This window comes from Eublepharis macularius, chromosome 2 (genome assembly GCF_028583425.1).
Source record: "Eublepharis macularius isolate TG4126 chromosome 2, MPM_Emac_v1.0, whole genome shotgun sequence".
NCBI classification, from domain to species: Eukaryota; Metazoa; Chordata; class Lepidosauria; order Squamata; family Eublepharidae; genus Eublepharis; species Eublepharis macularius.
In genome coordinates, this window is record NC_072791.1 from 166,809,694 (window position 1) to 166,827,893 (window position 18,200).

General features: G+C 38.9%; 1 protein-coding gene across 1 annotated transcript; it reads right to left on the reverse strand.

Moving 5' to 3' along the window:
- Positions 1–2,514: 2,514 nt before the first annotated feature.
- On the reverse strand, positions 2,515–17,745 carry LOC129325164 (ropporin-1). Its single transcript, XM_054972735.1, has 5 exons — positions 17,630–17,745; positions 11,947–12,064; positions 8,807–8,968; positions 3,599–3,774; positions 2,515–2,581 (listed from the first exon to the last, which is right to left on the reverse strand). The coding sequence occupies exons 1-5, from the start codon at positions 17,743–17,745 to the stop codon at positions 2,515–2,517; spliced, it is 639 nt and encodes a 212-aa protein (XP_054828710.1).
- Positions 17,746–18,200: the final 455 nt, after the last annotated feature.

Below are 18,200 nucleotides of genomic sequence, written 5' to 3' on the forward strand. Positions count from 1 at the left end.
AACAGAGAAATTGCCTGTGAGAAAGAAAAGGATGGAGGATGAGAGTTAAAGGAGCAGTAGCTCTGGAGAGAAAGTCCCCATGGCACAGCCTGATGCTGCAATTGTGCATTGTCAAAAATTAGTCACAATCGCGGGGTGGGGGTGGGGGGAGGAAACATGGAACACCATCACAAATAAAGGAATGCAGTGGGTTGCGCATGATGTCCTCTGGTTTGTCTATAGAGAGGGAAGGAATCCTAGAAATGGCACACTAAAAGGCTAGTCTAGACTGAACCAACTTTTCAGTTTATGGTCTTTGTTGTGTAATCTATTGGTATCTTCTAGAGATGTTGTCAAGATTAGTATGAAGGAGGATTTCAGTATATACTTGTATAATTTCTTTTGGACTAGTTGATTTTGCAGCTTTATAGACTTTTCAGTAATAATAGGCATGGTATCTTGACAGCAGGCATTCTTTTCCCTACTAATAGGCACTGGGATGTGGAATCTTTGGAAGTTTTGCGGCCCCCATCATGTTGTGTGTGACATAGGGTTCTGTTGTAGAAAAATGGGCATCCTAAGCTATTTGACCACAATCTAGCTTTACCATGGAGTTTCACATAAAAAATTGTAAGTTAGGGACATAACATGCATGTAAAGGGTATTGAAAATAAATTATGAAGTAAAAACCAAGTATGTTCCTCTGAGCAACTGGAAGAAAGGGCAGGATAACAGTGTACTAGATAGATAAAGATCTTGATGTAGACATATCAGGTAACACTGGGTTCAAAACTCCCAGAAATGTGTGTGTTTAAAATGTATTACAGCATTTACAGTTTACTTGTATGTTACGGGAAATACTGAAGTGCTTTTCACAACATCAAAATGCATATTGTCCTGTATCTAGAAAAAGTCTTCCAACCATGGTGGTCCTCAGTGAGGAAATGAATGCCCTAAACTGTCATTTCAGGCTTTGCTTGTTATGTTTAAGACAGAATTCCAAAACCCGTTAGAGTATTTCTCAATAATGACTAATGCTGTGTATTTTTATAGCTGTCTAGCAAATGAAATAATTCAGTATATGCCTCAAATAGGTATCATGCAAGCTGGATGCGTGTGAGGAAACATGGAGAGGGGAACAGCTTAGAAATTACACTCCATCCCCCGTATTGCCATCTCCACGATTTATAAGTTCTAAACAGGTTGATTACTCCTCTCTCCCTTTTTGTGTTAACTGTCATTCAGCTGCTCTTAATACATACCATATTTTGTCCTTATCAGGCCAGTTTTGGGCCCTCCGGAATGGTAACAAGCAGGGTTTTTTTTCAGCTGGAATGCGGTGGAATGGAGTTCCAGAACCTCTTGAAAATGGTCATGGCGCAGAGGGCAATCTAAACTCCCCTCTGTCTGGAGATCAGGGGTGGGGCCACCAGCCATGTAACCATTTTCTCTGAGGGCAACCCACTGAGTTCCACCACCTCTTTTCCCAGAAAAAAAGCCCTGGTAACAAGCATGTTTCCATGTATGTGAAGAAACAAAACAGCAGTATCATTATAACACGGTGTTTATCAGGTTCTCTGAATTCCCAGCTTTCATTTTTTTTAAAAGTCTCTAGCTCCTTTAGTTGTGGAAATACATGTTTCCCCTTCTGTCTCCATAACAAAAGGGGATAGATACTTTAAAAAAGAGAGAGCTAGAAATTCAGATAACCTGATTCACATATTATGATGATGATAGTGAGCTGTCGATTTAAAAACTGAAGAAGTCCTTGTGGTGTGTGCTCTCGTGTGTGTGTGTGCTGCTGCTGGCAGACTTGGAGCAGGAAAATGCAGAGACAGCTGCTATGTGGAAGCCCTGTTGCCACTTTGCTGTATCAGCAACTGCAGCAGCAACAGGGGAACCTATCAAGCTTGTCTCCATGTGGAAAACGCCACACTACATTGTTCCTACTACATTGCTTCCCCACTAGTTGTATTGTTGCTAGTCTTATTCCCCCACCCCCGCCCCAAATCCTGAGTGGGAGTTTTGATAAGAGAACTCTCTTTGAGGGCTGCCACTAATAGAAATGAAAAATAGACCTAAAGGCTGTTCTATAGGCCTGTAATGCAAAGTAGTGACGTTTGTTCAGCTAGCAAAGCCACAGAATCAGCATTAATGTTCTCTCTCATAGATGAAAGTTTGTGAAATTCCTACCAATTTCATATGTAATACCAGATAGTTGGAAATGCAAAAGAAGGGAGAAGGGTGGACCTCAAATATATTTAATAGCATTGTATACTATTTGGTAGTCTGGTATTTGGGTGAACGTGTATATACCATCACACCAGATAGTTTACAGCAGACAGTACAGTATTGTACTTACTGGCACCGTCTCAATCTATGTTTTCATCTTTCCTATTGGTTGCTTTGCCAAACTGTTTATTAAGAGACATAAGGGAAAAAAGAGACTGAGAGGCTGGCCTATTTTTAACTGTTATTCTGTCCTCTGTTTTTGGCTCCTTCTGCTAACAAAGTAGTCTATGATGTACTGAGATCTTACTCCAGCCTGACCCGAGGATTCTGGGTAAAATCAGTCACTTTGATCAAGCCATCTGGTCCAATGCTGTGTAGAGAACATAAAAACACATGTTTGCTCAGTCATGAAAACTTGATCTAAGCATTCTGAACATCTGTTACACCTAACTGTAGCAACATCTTATATCTTTCCAAATGTCATTCATGGTTCCAACCACTTAGAAAATCAAATTAAAAGCATATATACCTTTTTAAAGGACTAGATTGGGCTATGGAGAAATATTTGAAGATTTTTTGTTAGCTTTTATAATCTTCTGGTATACTAGTTAGCAGCACTATATTAAAAGTTAGTGCCACAAGGTGGCAGCAGTTACATATATCCTGAACAGAGGCCTGCCTTCTTTACACATGACACTTTTCCTACTCTGATCCAAAGAGGAACAATTATGATTTTAAAACAAATACAAAACTAAACCATTCTTGCCACCAGCAGTCCCTGCAAGTAACTCCGTGTTGTGACATGGGGAAGGTAAGCTGTAGAGAGCTTTCTAAAGTTGAAAGGACATCTAGAATGGAAAAACTTGATGAAGTGAAAATACGTTTTTATTTACTTACTCACTTCATTTATATCCTACCTTTCTCCCCAATGAGGACTCAAGGTATCTGGCATTATACTCCTCTCTTCCATCCTATCCCCCCAACAACCTTGTGAGGTAGATTAGACTTTTTGTACTTTAGCTAAGCAAGCATGATGTACCTGAGTTCTTTCCCATTTAACTAAATTGGGTCATAAAACTGCTTAATTTTGACTGGATTGTACCCATGGGAGTAATATTTTCTGGGAAGAAAAATAAAAATATTATAATCAGCATGGAATTTTAAAAATATTTCTAAGCAACAGAATCAGTAATCAAAGATAATTTTGTATGCATAATCTCATTAATGGGCTGCTTACTGGAGCTGGCTATATCTACCCCCTTTACTACCTCAAGACACAAAGTAGCTTTTACTAATATCCTCTCTTTTACCTTCCTAGAAGGTTATTTGCTACTATGTAAATATATCCTATAGCTTTAACTATATTAGTTAGTTAGAAGTTACTCACATCTCCTGTTCGATGTAATTTAGCATTCGGCTGACATGAGATGCTGAAATCTCCCCATCAACTTCAGCAATATAAGTATAGAGAAACTGGAAAGTACTGAAAGGGATGCGTGCGGGTCCGTTGTCATTTTCATTGGATAAAACCTCGCATATTATCTTCAGAGTCTTTGCAATAGTCTATTAAAAAAAAAAGTATTAACTTTGGCCTTTAGAAAAAGAACAAGTAGTTAGCATAGATTGGATCAAAAGGACTGCAGCAGCAGGCTTATGGAATGGATCTTTAATGCCGCTTCTTCCTTGTAGCTCACTGTGCTCCCCCAAAAGTGGTTCCTGGAGTTTTTGGGATTCTCAAGAATGTGAGGTACACTGTGAAGGGGGAATGAGCAAAAACCTCACCCCTCTCCTCTTGCAAGAGAATAAGTACCCTTCCACTTGTGGAAAAGATCTTTTGATCCAACCCCATATTTCTAGGAATACAAACAGCTAAAATCCTGGTTAAAAAGCAATAATAGTGTAGATTATGCAAGTGACCTGTCATAGCTTCTGGCAAGGAGTCCTGAGATCATTGTTTTGTGATTGAGCCAGGCATCTAAACTGAATCTTCATAAAATTTAATTCTCATGGTGAAGATTACATTTATAGGGTAGATATTCCTTGATGAACATAAGGGATCCTGTTCTCCCAGTGGGGGCGTGGGAATCCCACCTTTCACCCACCACCCCCTGCCACCACTTATCTGACCAGCAGGGGGAAAAGGTGTGGGAACGGGCATCCCAGGCACCCTCCCACGCAACGCAACAATGTCTCTTCTCAATAGTGACATCACCATGCCGCCCCAAGAGCTCTACCGTGCTTCCCAGCAGGCTGATTTGAGCCTCAGACCCATTTGCTGCAAAGCTCGCATGCACCCCCGCGCTTGTGTGATGTCATCACTTCCTGGAAGTGACATTGTTGTGCAGGTGTGGGGAGGGCATGCTTTGGCCCCCCCACACCTGCTTTGGGAGAAGCAAAAAGATAAGCACCAGGTCCCTCCCTCCCACTGGGAGAGTAAGGGGACCTAGAAACCCTAATGAAAATCAGTATTGAGCTGAAATAGCAAGGCAGATGTGCAGTTTAATTACAATTATTTTTATTAATATGTGGAGAATGAAGCCTGTGACTGCAGTACAGTTAACTGTGTTTAAATCCATTGATTTCAGTGGGCTTAAGCACAATGCCACAGATTTTATAAAGAATATATATTTAATTATTTTTGGAGCTAGATCTTATAGAAGACTTTTTTCCATGGAAAAGCTGATATCTAGGATCTAACTACCTGATTACACTTTTCTCATGTATGTTTCCACATTGGGCCAACAGACGTGGAATGGGAGTGCTGTGCTTCTCAGGTGCATGCAGGCTTGATTTCGATCGGGACCCTGATGCATGAGGAGAAGGAGGCTTAGAACTCCACCAAAAGTCATTTTCCTGACATGAAATGGCAGTGGGGAGCAACTATTTGCTCTGTTAGGAAAACTTTACATATACTAATAGGCTACAAGTTTCTGCAACAGGGAAAATAAAATAAATATAAATAGCAGCTCCCCAAGCAGGGTTGCCATCTCCAAGTTGGGAAATTCCTGGAGATTTGTGGGGTGAAACCTGGAGATGGCAGGGTTTGGGGATGGAAAGGACTTCAGCATGGTATAATTCTATAGAGCCCACCTTGCAAAGCAGCTATTTTCTCCAGAGGTACTCATCTTTGTGGCCTGGAGATCAGTTGTAATTCCAGGAGATCTCCAGCCACCACCTGGAGGCTGGCAACCCTATCCCCAAGATCTGTTCAGGTTGGGAAAACAACATGGTGGGGAGGTCTAAGCCCCTTCTGTTTATATGCTAGGTCCCAATTAAAATGTATCCTACGTATTCATTGTGTGTTAGAAATCTTTGGTTCAGGAGTCATTAACTGTAAGCAAAAAGGTAATGTACTCTAGTCTGCTGTGTACATGTTTAGCCTTAGCAACAGGTTTAGACCAATCAGCATCTGACAGGTTTGAACCAATCAGCATTTGCCAAGTTTTTGTTTACAATATATGTAAATGTTTCTTAACTCGCTCTATGATTGGTTAGTAAAAGACTTAGAACTCAAGTTTCTATAAAAGCCAGCATATCTTGCTTTTGAGGGTCCTTGATCTTAGGTTCTTGGGCCCATACAAGTTAAATAAACTTTCTGTTCTGTTTCAGCTGCTTAAGTGGGTAGTGGTTGTTCAATTACTAAGGATAACCTGGCGTGTACCAAATTTTCATTACATTTGGAAGCACATCTGGTGATCTGGCCTGAGAACATACCTGGGGCAAGTGTAGCATTAGTTAGGCCCTGAGTTGGTTCATTCCAGGAAATTACTATTCCCTCCCTGTTTACTTTGCTCAGTAGAAATTGTGATTTGTTCTTAGCCTGTGCAAGCAATATAAAACATTTTTTAAAATCCCTAAAAGTTTGATTGGTAAATATACAAATATTGTATTGATAAAATTAGAGAAGCATTGTAAATTTGAAAAAAATGTTGTGATGGGGATAATTCCCCCACTCCCAAGAATTCACATTCTAGGGTAGAAGGAGGGGGCAGGGTCAGCTTGGTTGGAGGATGACAAAGGTTAAGGAAAATGTTTAGAGAATTTTATAGCACCACTAAATATGTAGGAATCAGGAAACTACAAAGCATGTTATGCAAATTCTGACAGCCACGTTGGAAGTTGTATATAATTGGGTATATGAAAAGGAATGCTCCCTTCCTCCACAAATCAAAGACTATTAGCTCCATCTATTTTTTATTTTTCATTCACCTAAAGTCAAAATTTTCTGTGAAATTAGATTATCTCCACAGCAGCTAACTGTACTGTTACAAATAGAAGATTACGGCTTCAGATGAGGCATAAACTGCAGGAACAGATGGAGCCACAAACACAAGCACGCTAGGTTCACAAAAGTGGCCTCTTGTAAAACAGTATTAGGAGTATGGTAGAGGGGCAGAAAATGCAATAGATTAAGTTAGCATGTCCAGCTGTCCTAAGGATAGACCCGGTATTGCAGTTGCAGGGCCTCTTTCAGGCTGTGAAACATGACACACTGTGTAATCAGCCAGTTTCTATGCTAGGCCAAGCAAGTTCAAAGATACAATAAATGTAGTGGTTTCAATGAAAAAGCTTGCTGATAACAGAAACAGCTAATTTTGATACATATAGTTCAATTAAAAAGTCTTTATTTAACCTTCTAGTATTATTGGATTATTAAAAAGAGCTAAATGTTAAATGTTGCTCTGTATAAGTCAAACACCATCCCAAAATTATCAGTCTATGTATTACCTTTAACATTTGCAAGGGTTTTTTTTTCCCTAATTAGCAATTGGTATGAGGTAAGAAAATCCAAACCGTGACACAATTCCCTGGACTAGAGTTGTCGAATATTTGCGCAGAGATGGTGTCTACACCTTTAGATGCTCTGAGCAAGGTTGCTCAGAGCATCTAAGAAGCAATCTTCTGTGTGACTCCTAACTCTTGCAGTCTCACCTTGCGTCTGATTATTTACAAGACATTTATAGACATCTGTATTGAAATGAAGTTCAGAAAGAGCATATGGGTAACACATGGAGAGTGTAATGAAAACATCTGCTAGAAAGTTCAACTAGAAGAGAGTTGCTGTTTTTAGTGAGCTTTTCAGAACCTTTGAGTCCATGGTTAGAACTGACAAACTTAGCAGAGGGAATTGTGAACAGCACAATGAGTGAGACTCGCTTCCTGGAAGTTCCATCTCCCAACTGGAATTTCCCTCCTCTTGATCTCCGAGTATACCTAAAATATTTAATGTTGCTGGGAAAATTGAAGAACAAATAACGGTGCATCTTATAACAAAGGGGCGCCAGATAACCCTAAGAGTTTTTTTAAGGGGGGTTGGGAGTAACTGGAATGTTAATTGTAAGTAGGAAGTACATTATTAGTAGCTCTTTTCAGCATTATATTGACTGAGCTGCTAAAAAGCAGCTTGTACTTATAGACTGGAATTTTACAATGGCTGCAATTTTTCTGTACACTTACGTGGAAGTAAATCTCATACAAATTAGTGGAATTGATTTTAAACAAGCCTGTGCTATCAAGATTAAAATAATAGGATATGTTGCTATAAGTTTTGCTTTGGAAATGTTCCATGATATATTAAATTACTAACTTCAGTGATCATTTTAGTATCATTCTAAAATGTCCCCATTACTGTAAAAAGGATATAAAACCATCCAGTTTGTAAGCTTAATTAATTAAGCTCTGTACTCAGTAGTTGGTGGAACTGGACAATTTAAATATTTTTCTAACAGTGTGCCTGATCATTCATTTTGCTCTTGAATGTATTCATGAGGCCAGGAGTACACAATTTGACTCCCTGTGCAAACCACCACCAAATATAGCAACCTGCTAAGGTGTTGTAGGCAAACCGAGGGGGAAAATGTGGCCCCCAGGGAAGAAGAAACCAGAATGGGGCTGTGACCCAAGTAAAAGAAGCAGAGGATATAGCCAATCATCACCATCAAAAGAGAGACTGCTGTCTTTGGAGATTACAAGGTTTGTATGTATTGTAGCTTAGGATATAAAGGCAGGAAAAGTAAGTAGAGGAAAGATGAGTTTGGAAAATTTGCTGATAAGGACATTGAGGATAACCCTAAAGAATTATTGAGTGTATCCCTTTAGCAGTGGTTATAGGTGCTGGGTGGGGTTTGTAAATTGAAGTGGAGCAAAGCTAGAGAAAGCACAAGTAGAAGTCCTTTTCTTTTAGGAAGCCATGTACCTTACTACAAAAGTCCAGTAACCCTTCAATTGTTTCATGCTTGGGACTGAAGAAAGACAGGGAGCAGTGAATTTAAGCACCTGACATGCTAGAATACATGGTTTATAGGCTGTGTTTGGCTTGGTAGTTGTGCAGGCCTATATTAGTTTCATGTGGGTAGCCGTGTTGGTTTGCAGCAGAAGAGTAAGATTCAAGTCCAGTGACACCTTAAAGACTAACAAGATTTCCAAGGTATAAGCTTTTGAGAGCCAAAGCTCTCATCATCAGAAGGCCTGTATTAGGAATCAGTCCTGGATATAAATAAAAATTGTCTGTGTTTAGATAAAATGACACATAAATTTAAGGTCAGCTATTTAAGGAGCTTAAGTGTATTTGAAATTCAAAAGTAAGTAAACTTACAACTCCAAGAGAACTACAGGCCAGAGCTAAAAACTTGAGCCATTCAATTTCTTCTGTAAAACGCCCAACATTCATAACGCTCTCAAATAAATCCGTAGGGAGATTGAGCACTTTCCACATCTGGGCTAACTCATCTACGTGGACTATCAGCCTTCCACTCACCTGGAAAGAAATATTGAATAACAGCCTTCATTGTAAGTGAAGACATGATTGTTCACCTGGTTTATGACAAACTTTGGTTTGTATTTCAGTTCGTGCCTGCCTCTAGTCTATACTCTTGGCAACCATTTTACTGTTTTGCTCGGTAAGCATTCATGGCTATGTAATTGCTGAAAAGGCAATATCCTTCACTTACCAGATCAGGAACTAGGTATAAACTGGATACACATCTGAGTTATATGCAGCTCAACTATGTGTTCAATTCTATGTGCGCTTGCTTGTAATTTTGAATAAATATCCACATCTCACTTAAAACAGTGCAGTGCAAATATATAGTATCTGCACATATAATTTTCCTGAGGTCCCTCATTAGGTAAATTATATCCTCATGGAATGCTGCTTAGTTGGATTGGGATAAATAAACATGGTGAAATGTGGAGAGGGAGAGTAAAAATTGAAAGAACGTCTTGTTTTGTTGTTCCAGAGACTGTTGTGCTGCTCTTTGCACTTTACTATTCCCAGTGTTCTTCTGCATGCACGTACATAAATATACACATTCACTATGTTTATGTATGGAGTGTGTGAATAGCATTGCTAGTATGCAGTTCTGAAGCCAGGTTTCTTAATAGCCACATGACTGTGCATGTACGTGTGTTAATGGGTGTAGGTATTAAAAGATGCTAGAGATTCTTTAGATCACATGCTGTCAACCATGAATGTTTGTAGAATTTCTATGACCAAGTAATTTCAGTGCAATTCTATGCTTGTCTACTCAGAAGTAAGACCCACTATATTTTATGGTAAGTACACCCTGGAAAGTGTGCATAAGATAACACCCTTTGATAGTGGCAGTTTATTTATGTATCGCTGCTTATTCATCTGTCATTCTAAAATGTTCTGCTGGGTTGGTAAAATATTTCAATTCCTTTGTGCCAAAAATAAACTTCTGTGAGCCAACAACAAATGTATATATATAAACCCCATATTTAGGGATGTGCATGCATGTATATGCGTGTGCACAGACACACACACACACACACAAAATCCTGGAAATCCTAGAAAAATTCATGATTCTCAAAATTCAGAGTCGCTTCTCTGATTTGGTTTGAGTGGATCAGAGAAATGCAGGTTAATTTGGCCATATTCTCTATGGGGAAAACTATCTGGGGGCTATCTGAGGGGCTGGGGATGGTATTTTTCAACCAAACTCCACCAAATTTGCAGGTGACCTACTCCTGACCCCCTATAAAGACCCCCTAAAAAGAGGAAACACACTAGGGCAAGGCTGCCATGTCCAAGGCACACTCCCAAATGCAAACTAATCTCATTCCTGAGAAAGCCCAACAGAAACAAACTGAAGCACAAGAATGGAATTCCCCCAGAACCAAAGTGAAGCAAGGGGGCCAATATCACACTAGAGAATCACGCCTGTTCCATCCAAACCAAACTGAAGCAAGCAACATTGCAACTCAGCCCAACAGAACCAGCATCATTCACCGCATCCATGCACTAGGTTCAGCCAGTGGCGAAACACCACAGAACAGAATTAAGCAGTACCTAGCCACAAACACAAGGCATCCCCTTGCTTCAGTTTGTTGGTGCAAATAATATCAGTAATGTATGTGTGTGTGGTGCCCTCAAGTCATAGTTGACTTATTGTGACCCCTGGCTGGATTTTCATAGCAAGAGACTATTAGAGGTGGTTTGCCATTGCCTGCCTCTGCGACCCTGGTCTTAGCTGGAGGTCTCCCATCCAATTACTAACCAAGGCCGACCCAGTTTAGCTTCTGAGATCTGATGAGATCAGGCTCACCTGGGCTATCCAGGTCAGGGCTAGGTGCATAATCAAATAATGTATTTCACCAAAGATTTAATTATGTAGGGAGCTGGTCTACAGGATCTATCCACAGTTAGGAGAATTTCTGTACTCGTGTTTCCCCACATTTCTAATTTGGTAGTGATGGAGACATGATAACATTCTTCTGCTTGGGAGATTGGTAGAGGTAACTCATTTACATGTGGTTGCATGTGCCCCACAGCAAGCACCTCCTTGGTAAGTAGTTGACTTTAACTATATGTCCTTGGCACCTCACTGCTATTTTCTAACCCCAGGAAGAAATTCTTTGTATGCATTCTAGTTTTAAAGGAATATTGAAGAACCAGGAGAATGTTTTATTATGTAATATTCTGACAGTAGTCTTTTAACTTTTCCCTAGTGACTAACTTGCATAACTATTTTTAGAGTTGTAAAATTTCTGGAAATTTTGGAGCCATGGAGATTTCCCCCCCTGATCATTAGGGGAAATTTAAACTTGTAATTACTTTCCTATAAAACCCAAACTTATTTACTATTTTAACAAATAAAATAACTTAGTATATATTACTGTATTAATTGGAATATGTATGGAATTGAAAAGTATCTGCCTTAGTTTTCAACAAGCAAAATTGCAGATATACTCAATACTAAAACCACTGAGAGCTGCAAACTACTGCACACTATGCTATTTTAGCACAATTCACTTATTCTAAAAGAAAAGGATAGTTCTATTTCATTGCCCCCCAAATGTCCCAATTATTTCATTTGAAAAACTGCTCTATACTTTGAGTGAGTGAAACTTTGTTTTAAAAATAATTTCCCTTATTTCAAAGGAAAATATTTCGTTGGGTTCTTTTCCCCAGTGCTTCCCCAAATTTCCCAATTTTTCTGCTGGAAATGTTTTCAAATCCTCAGAAAAAATGACAGGGGCTGTTCTCCCCCCATTTTTCCTGCCCCCATGCCTTCACATCTCTTACTGTATTCTGTCTGTATTCATTTTACCAAGTGAATAAAGAAGCAGGTGTGACACTAAAAGCTATTAGGTGAATCATGTCAAAAATATAGCTATTGTAGCTTCATTGGTGGTATGAAATAATAGATAAATATGCATACAAGCAGTCAGCCTCATGTACTTGCCCCAAAATGGAAAGGAGATGTTTCTTACTCTCTGGTGTAAGACCTTCAAGAGCTCTGGTGTAAGCTCTGCCCAGTTTGATAAAGGGACCCTTTCTGTTCGCTCTCTTACTGGAGGAAGCTCTCCACGGGCCATGGCACTAAAATAGCTGGACAGAAAGACAAAACAGGTTATTGTGTTTTTATCAACAGCTGTTAACTGTAAAGATGACAAGGATTTTTGCTTAATTATTTGAATATCATTTATTTTATTTTCTATATACACACCACAAATCAAAGCTCTTGAATGGGTTATAATAAAACTCATAAAATGCATAATGTAATGGGATAATCCCATGCATGCAGTCTTGAACTCCTTGGAGAAATGTAAATGACAGAAACACGCTAATTAAAACAGCATCTTGAAAAAAATCTTTGAAAGCTAAAAATAAAGTTTACATAAGTTATTTTTAAAAACAAAAAATCTTTCCCCCCCTGAAATACACTTGCTTTCCAGTAATCATGTACCATGCTTTCTCTAAGTTATTTTTCTTTCAGTTAGTTTGCATGGTGCAAGCAAACAACACTAACCCCTTTCAAATAAGTAATTAATATTAACAGTCCAATATGTTTTAGCACCAATCTGAAAGCCATCTCCAATGCTACAGTATGTGCAAAAATGCATTTACCGGTCTCCTGTTGAACTGTATTGCTGGATTTAAAACCAGAGGGACTCATTTGTCTGGCATGGCTATGGCAATTTGCTACTGCGATTCTTGACATATCCATCCTTGCCACATGAATACACATGGTTTATAGGTCATTCAGATAGTATCTTTTTGTACTGTAGTGGATAAGAGAATTGGACACATTTTCCCACTCTCACTTGATGTCCTTGTGCATGACTCACAGTACCATCCTAAGTACATCCTTCTAAGGCACATTGACTCCAGTGGACTTAGATGGATATAACTCTGTTTAGGATGGCACTAACAATCTATAAGCCTAATGTCTCACAAGATTGTTGTGAAGCTAAAGCACTATTCTGAGCTTTTGACAAAGAAAACACTTTGATGTAAGGATTACGTCTTTGTCAAATTCCTTTGACTAAAATCCAATAGAGTTTTTTGTGCTAAGAATTGAGGCCACTGTAGTTGTTTCAGTGAAGTTATGCATAACATGTGTGGTTCCCTCATGGATGCAAACAGTACCTTTGAGGCTATGGCCACTGGTTTGGCTAGATAGCTTAAATTTAAGTTTACATGATCATGGTTGCTTCTCTAAAGATCCCTTTTTGAATTTATAAACAGGTAAAGGCTCAAGGTTGACTCAGCCTTCCATCCTTCCGTGGTCGGTAAAATGAGTACCCAGTTTCCTGGGGGTAAAGTGTAGATGACTGGGGAAGGCAATGGCAAACCACCCCGTAAAAAGTCTGCCAAGAAAACGTCGTGATGTGACGTCCCTCCATGGGTCAGTAATGACTCGGTGCTTGCACAGGGGGCTACCTTTATCTTTACCTAAAGAACCTTGCAGGGTATTTTGCAAATAATGATTAATGTGCTTGTTTAGTTATTGAGCAGTTACAAATGTTAACATAATCATGGAACATCATTGTTTCCATTTGAACTAATGCTCAATAAATGTTTATTTCCCAAATAATTTCTTCTACATGTATCCCAACAGTTATGATGGTTAGAAAGCTACACTGGCACTATGTGTGTCGTAAAAAATAAAGGGCATAATTATTTAAAAATGAAGGCTGGACAATTTTACTCTTTCCTCTCCTTATGCACTCGTGGGAAGTGCTTCTATGAATCTGTTGGAGGTATATTTCCAGTAGCTTCGTGGTGCTGCTTTGGAAGGCTTATTGGATTGTGGGATCTAGAATGCCACTGGGATGAAGGGAGCTGTCATTGGAAGAAACAGCTGAACACCCCTGTGTACTGGCCTCAGTGCTTTGAATCCCAGCTAAAGAAGAATTTTGGAAAGGCAAGGGTGGAGTTAACAGAAGTATTCAGGAGGGCATTTTTACAAAGGGATTAGAATGGTAGGATAATGAAACAGTTCAGGAGGTCACTTCTATAAGGGATTGTATTGTAGACTATTGAAATGTTTATCATATGTTATCATTTACTGTGGTGTCCCTTACCTTTGTAACTCTCTGTCTTCATTATGGCATGTCATGCCTTAGGTAGTTTTTGTTCACATTGGTTTCCAGTTTTATAATTCTAGTCCTACTGCATTATTTATTGGAAGCCATTACTACCTGATTGAATTGTTTTTCCTATTTTGTAATTCACCTTGAGTCCTACTGGAAAAGATGGGCTATAAATGAAGTTAATAAATAAATAATGTTCATCCTTCCATGCCTTACAAAGCCTTCAGTTCTCTGTACACTTGAAATGTATTTAATTTAAATTAGAGGTACTGACTTCCAAATTTGTTAAAAAATCCTTTTTTTTAAAGGGTTGAAGGCAATGCAAGCTTAATTAGCAAAGTGCTATAGTTAATATCTTTCATGTATTTCAATAAAAGCTGAAGGGAACAAAATAGCAGAATGATGTGTATTTGTTTTCTTATGGTACAAGTACTATTTCGTGTATTATGCTGTTCTGCAACAGGAATGAACCATTAAAGACCACAATGCAAATGTACTATGATTTGGAGGCTCAGTATAGGATAAGAGTCCAGTAGCACCTTTAAGACTAACCAACTTTATTGTAGCATAAGCTTTCGAGAATCACAGTTCTCTTCATCAGATGCGTGACGAACAGAACTGTGATTCTGACGAAGAGAACTGTGATTGCATCTGACGAAGAGAACTGTGATTCTCAAAAGCTTATGCTACAATAAAGTTGGTTAGTTTTAAAGGTGCTACTGGACTCTTTTTGATTTTGCTACTACAGACTAACACGGCTAACTCCTCTGCATATGGGATAAGAGTTACACTTCTCTATTTATCTACAAATGGCATATGAAGTGGCTAGTTATTTTTGTGTTGCCATTTGAATATTTTTGTTGTCTATGCTTTCAGTGATATACTTTAATGCAAGCATGAAACACTAAAGAAAGGCTACATCTCAGAATGTGGTAATGGCCATATTTTACTTTGTCATACATAAAGTCTGCAGCTGCTATGTTAGGAAATTGCGGTTACAAGCCTTAATTAGCTAATGTCATAGTTAAAAAATTTCTCTACTTAATGAATAGTGCTGCCACCAGTCAAGTATATGATCTCTTAAAGACAAGCCACAGTGCAGATAGGTCTCTCTTCCTTATATAACATTTGATGACAGAACATTTTCCTCCCACTTTCTATTCAAAGCTTTGTGACTACATTGATTTTTTTTAAAGCATAACATTACTGCCTCTTCCTTTGTAAAAATCTAGCACTTGCAGGCAAACTGAAGCTGAGAGTGCTTAGCTGAAACTGATGTTAACATGCATTTAACCCTGGATTTTCTACAATGCCGACAAAGTTTGAATTTTGAAGATGCATGCTGTTTACAATGCGAAAGAGGCTTCTTAAAGAGAGAGTAACTGTTCTGAAACGTCCTACCACAATAGTAGTACCACAGTAGATGCATGCTACTGTAACAAGGAATATTTGCACAATATTAAAATGGCTTAGTATTAAGTATTGTGTGTTTTATTTATTTAATTGTACAAGTAAAATTGTCTACTTTGTTACAGACTCTAAAAAGGCTTTGCATTTGTGGTTTAAAGCATACTGATATAGCATCTATACATGTTAAAGTTAATAACTCTTATGTTGGAGTTGGACACAGCTTATTAGTAAGTCTTAGATATGAAAATCTCTTTATCTAAAGACACACATTACCAAAATGAGAGGCTAATCGATTTGAGTATTTTATTCTGCCTGATTGTCTTCCTATTGTTACTTGAAAAAAATGCCTAAGATCATGAAATATTCTCAATTTCAGGAGGGGATCCTTCTTATTCTCTTATGTAAGGCACGGACTGTTATATCTTATTTCCTCTTCTCCCTGGTTTCTTTTTTTATGGACTCTGTTGTGCAACTTACCAGCACCTTATTTGTGCTTCTTGTTCTAACACAGTGAAATCCTAAGGAGAGTTACTCCAGTCTAAATTACTGAAGTAACCCTGCTTAGGACTTCACTGTTAACCTACTAGGGTTACATCACAGTCATACTTTAGCCAGAGAAAATTGATTCCCCCTAAAAGTTAGCTATTAACAAAAGTTAACGTCTCTCCAAGAAGCATTTATGTATAGACACAATCTGTGGTTTGCAGGCTATGTGTTGCCTGAAGAATCTTCACTACTTCATTGAAACAAAATTAGATCTAATTTGTGTGGGACGACTGTGTGCATAAACATCCTTATCTGTTTAATCAAAGCTAAGTAGAAAGTTCTGCCATCTTGTTGTACACCCATGCAGTAGTTACTTAAATACCTGCTGGAGAGAGAAACTGGTGGATCCTATTCTTGTGAACACAGCCAATTTACAGAAGGAAGTTTAGCCTGTTCTCATTGCAACCCTCTGTGCTTCCTAAAATGGCACTCATGTGAGTCTGGGGACCATTAGGAACAGTGTGGGGAGCAATGTAGGGAACTGTAGTAGGAAGAGGAATCTGCTGAAATGTTCCCACCTGAGTCTGCTCTCACTCTGAGGAAGAGCTTGTACAAGAATAGATAACTCCCTTTTGTATTGCAACCTGCTCCTAAGCCACCCCTCTCCCAATCCTCAGGAGCAGCTGTTGTGGGGTACAAGGTGATGCAGTCTAGTGGGGAATATGGCAAAAAATGACTTCTACAAACCAGGCTCACTCACTGAATATAGATCCAACAGGTCCCTGCTTTATTGAGAGCAAATGAAGCCTCTATCAGAGTAGAGTGTTGGATGTTTAACTCTGAACCTCCAGGTAATGCATACCCACAATTTTCTCTGACTTTTAAGAGAAAAAGGAATTGGGTAGGTTTTATTATCCATTGATTGTGATGTGCAGTTTTTCAACTGGAGTAGGAACCAAATAACTGTTGTTTATGCTTCAGTGTTTGAAATGTGTCTGTTCAGTCTTGTTGGTAGTAGTGATGAATAATTATATCAATACTTTGCTCATATTATTCTGTTTTGTGGCATTCTCATTATTTTATTATTAGCCTAAGACCTTTGTAAATGCTACTTTCTGGGAAATTAAAGCCTGCCATTTTTAGGAGACAACAAGTTTTCCAGGTTTGACCTTTACAATACTAGCAGGGTTTTGAGGGATTTTTCTTCAAGGAGTTCATTGTGCTCATAACTCTTCATTAGGGTTGCCAGCTTCAGGTTGGGAAATTCTGGAGATTTTGGTGGTGGAGCTTGGAAAGGACAGTGTTTGGAGAGGAGAGGGACTTCAACAGGGTCATAATAATGTCATTAGATTCCACCTTCTGAAGCAGGTATTTTCTTCAGGGGAACTGATCTCTATGGCATGGAGATCCTTAGCCACCATCTGGAGGTTGGCAACCCAACCTTTTATGCCAACCGTACCCTTTGAGCCCAACATATATCATGAGATAGTACTAGACATTAAATATTACTATATACAGATGAGTAAGGGAAGATAAAGGGTCCATTGTTGTCTGAAAACTGCCTTGCAGAAATTGTATTGCAAGAGGCTAGGCATTTAGAATTCTACAAGCAAAACTATGCTCAACTACTTTAAGTATAATGGATTTAAGGAAAAATATTTAGAGGAAATGCTGAACTTACTCAGAAGACCATTGTATCAAATCTGGAGGCTGAGTCCGAATAGCAGCTTTTGTAAACTGCTTCAGCAAATCTGGAAGTTCTGGAGGGATGCATATTTGTTTGTCTGTATGTGGCATAATTACTGGACCTGTCAGAAAAACAGACATTTTGCAACCTTATTTGTAAAGACTGGCAGAGGACATCACAATGACCTATTGAACAAAAATAATTAGTCTGTTGGTGACATTTCTGTTAACCAGTAAGCTTTTGTAGCAACTTAACAGGGCTGCCAAGATGGTGCCTTGAAAATGTTGGGAAATCAAGACCAGCAGTATAATGAAACAAAGGTACGTAAAAATGCATGATGTAGTGGTTAGAGTGATGGACTAGGATCTGGGTGACCTAGGTTCAATTCCCTGCTTTGCCATGGAAGCTTGCTGGGTGACCTTGGGCAAGTCATATACTCTCAGCCTAACCTACCTCACAGGGTTGTGTGGGGAAAAATGGAGGGTAGGAGAATGATTTAAGCTGCCTTGGGTACCCACTGGAAAGAAAGGTGGGGTCTAAATGAAGTAAAATTTAAATAAAATAA

Excerpts from the sequence above, each read along its gene's own strand:
- LOC129325164 (XM_054972735.1), bottom strand. The coding sequence starts at position 17,745 with ATGCCACATACAGACAAACAAATATGCATCCCTCCAGAACTTCCAGAT. Across the intron at positions 8,969-11,946 it reads TGAAGGTCTTACACCAGAGA|GTGAGTGGAAGGCTGATAGT; the intron begins GTAAGAAACATC and ends ATTTCTTTCCAG. Across the intron at positions 2,582-3,598 it reads AATTACATCGAACAGGAGAT|CATTGGACCAGATGGCTTGA; the intron begins GTGAGTAACTTC and ends TTCTCTACACAG.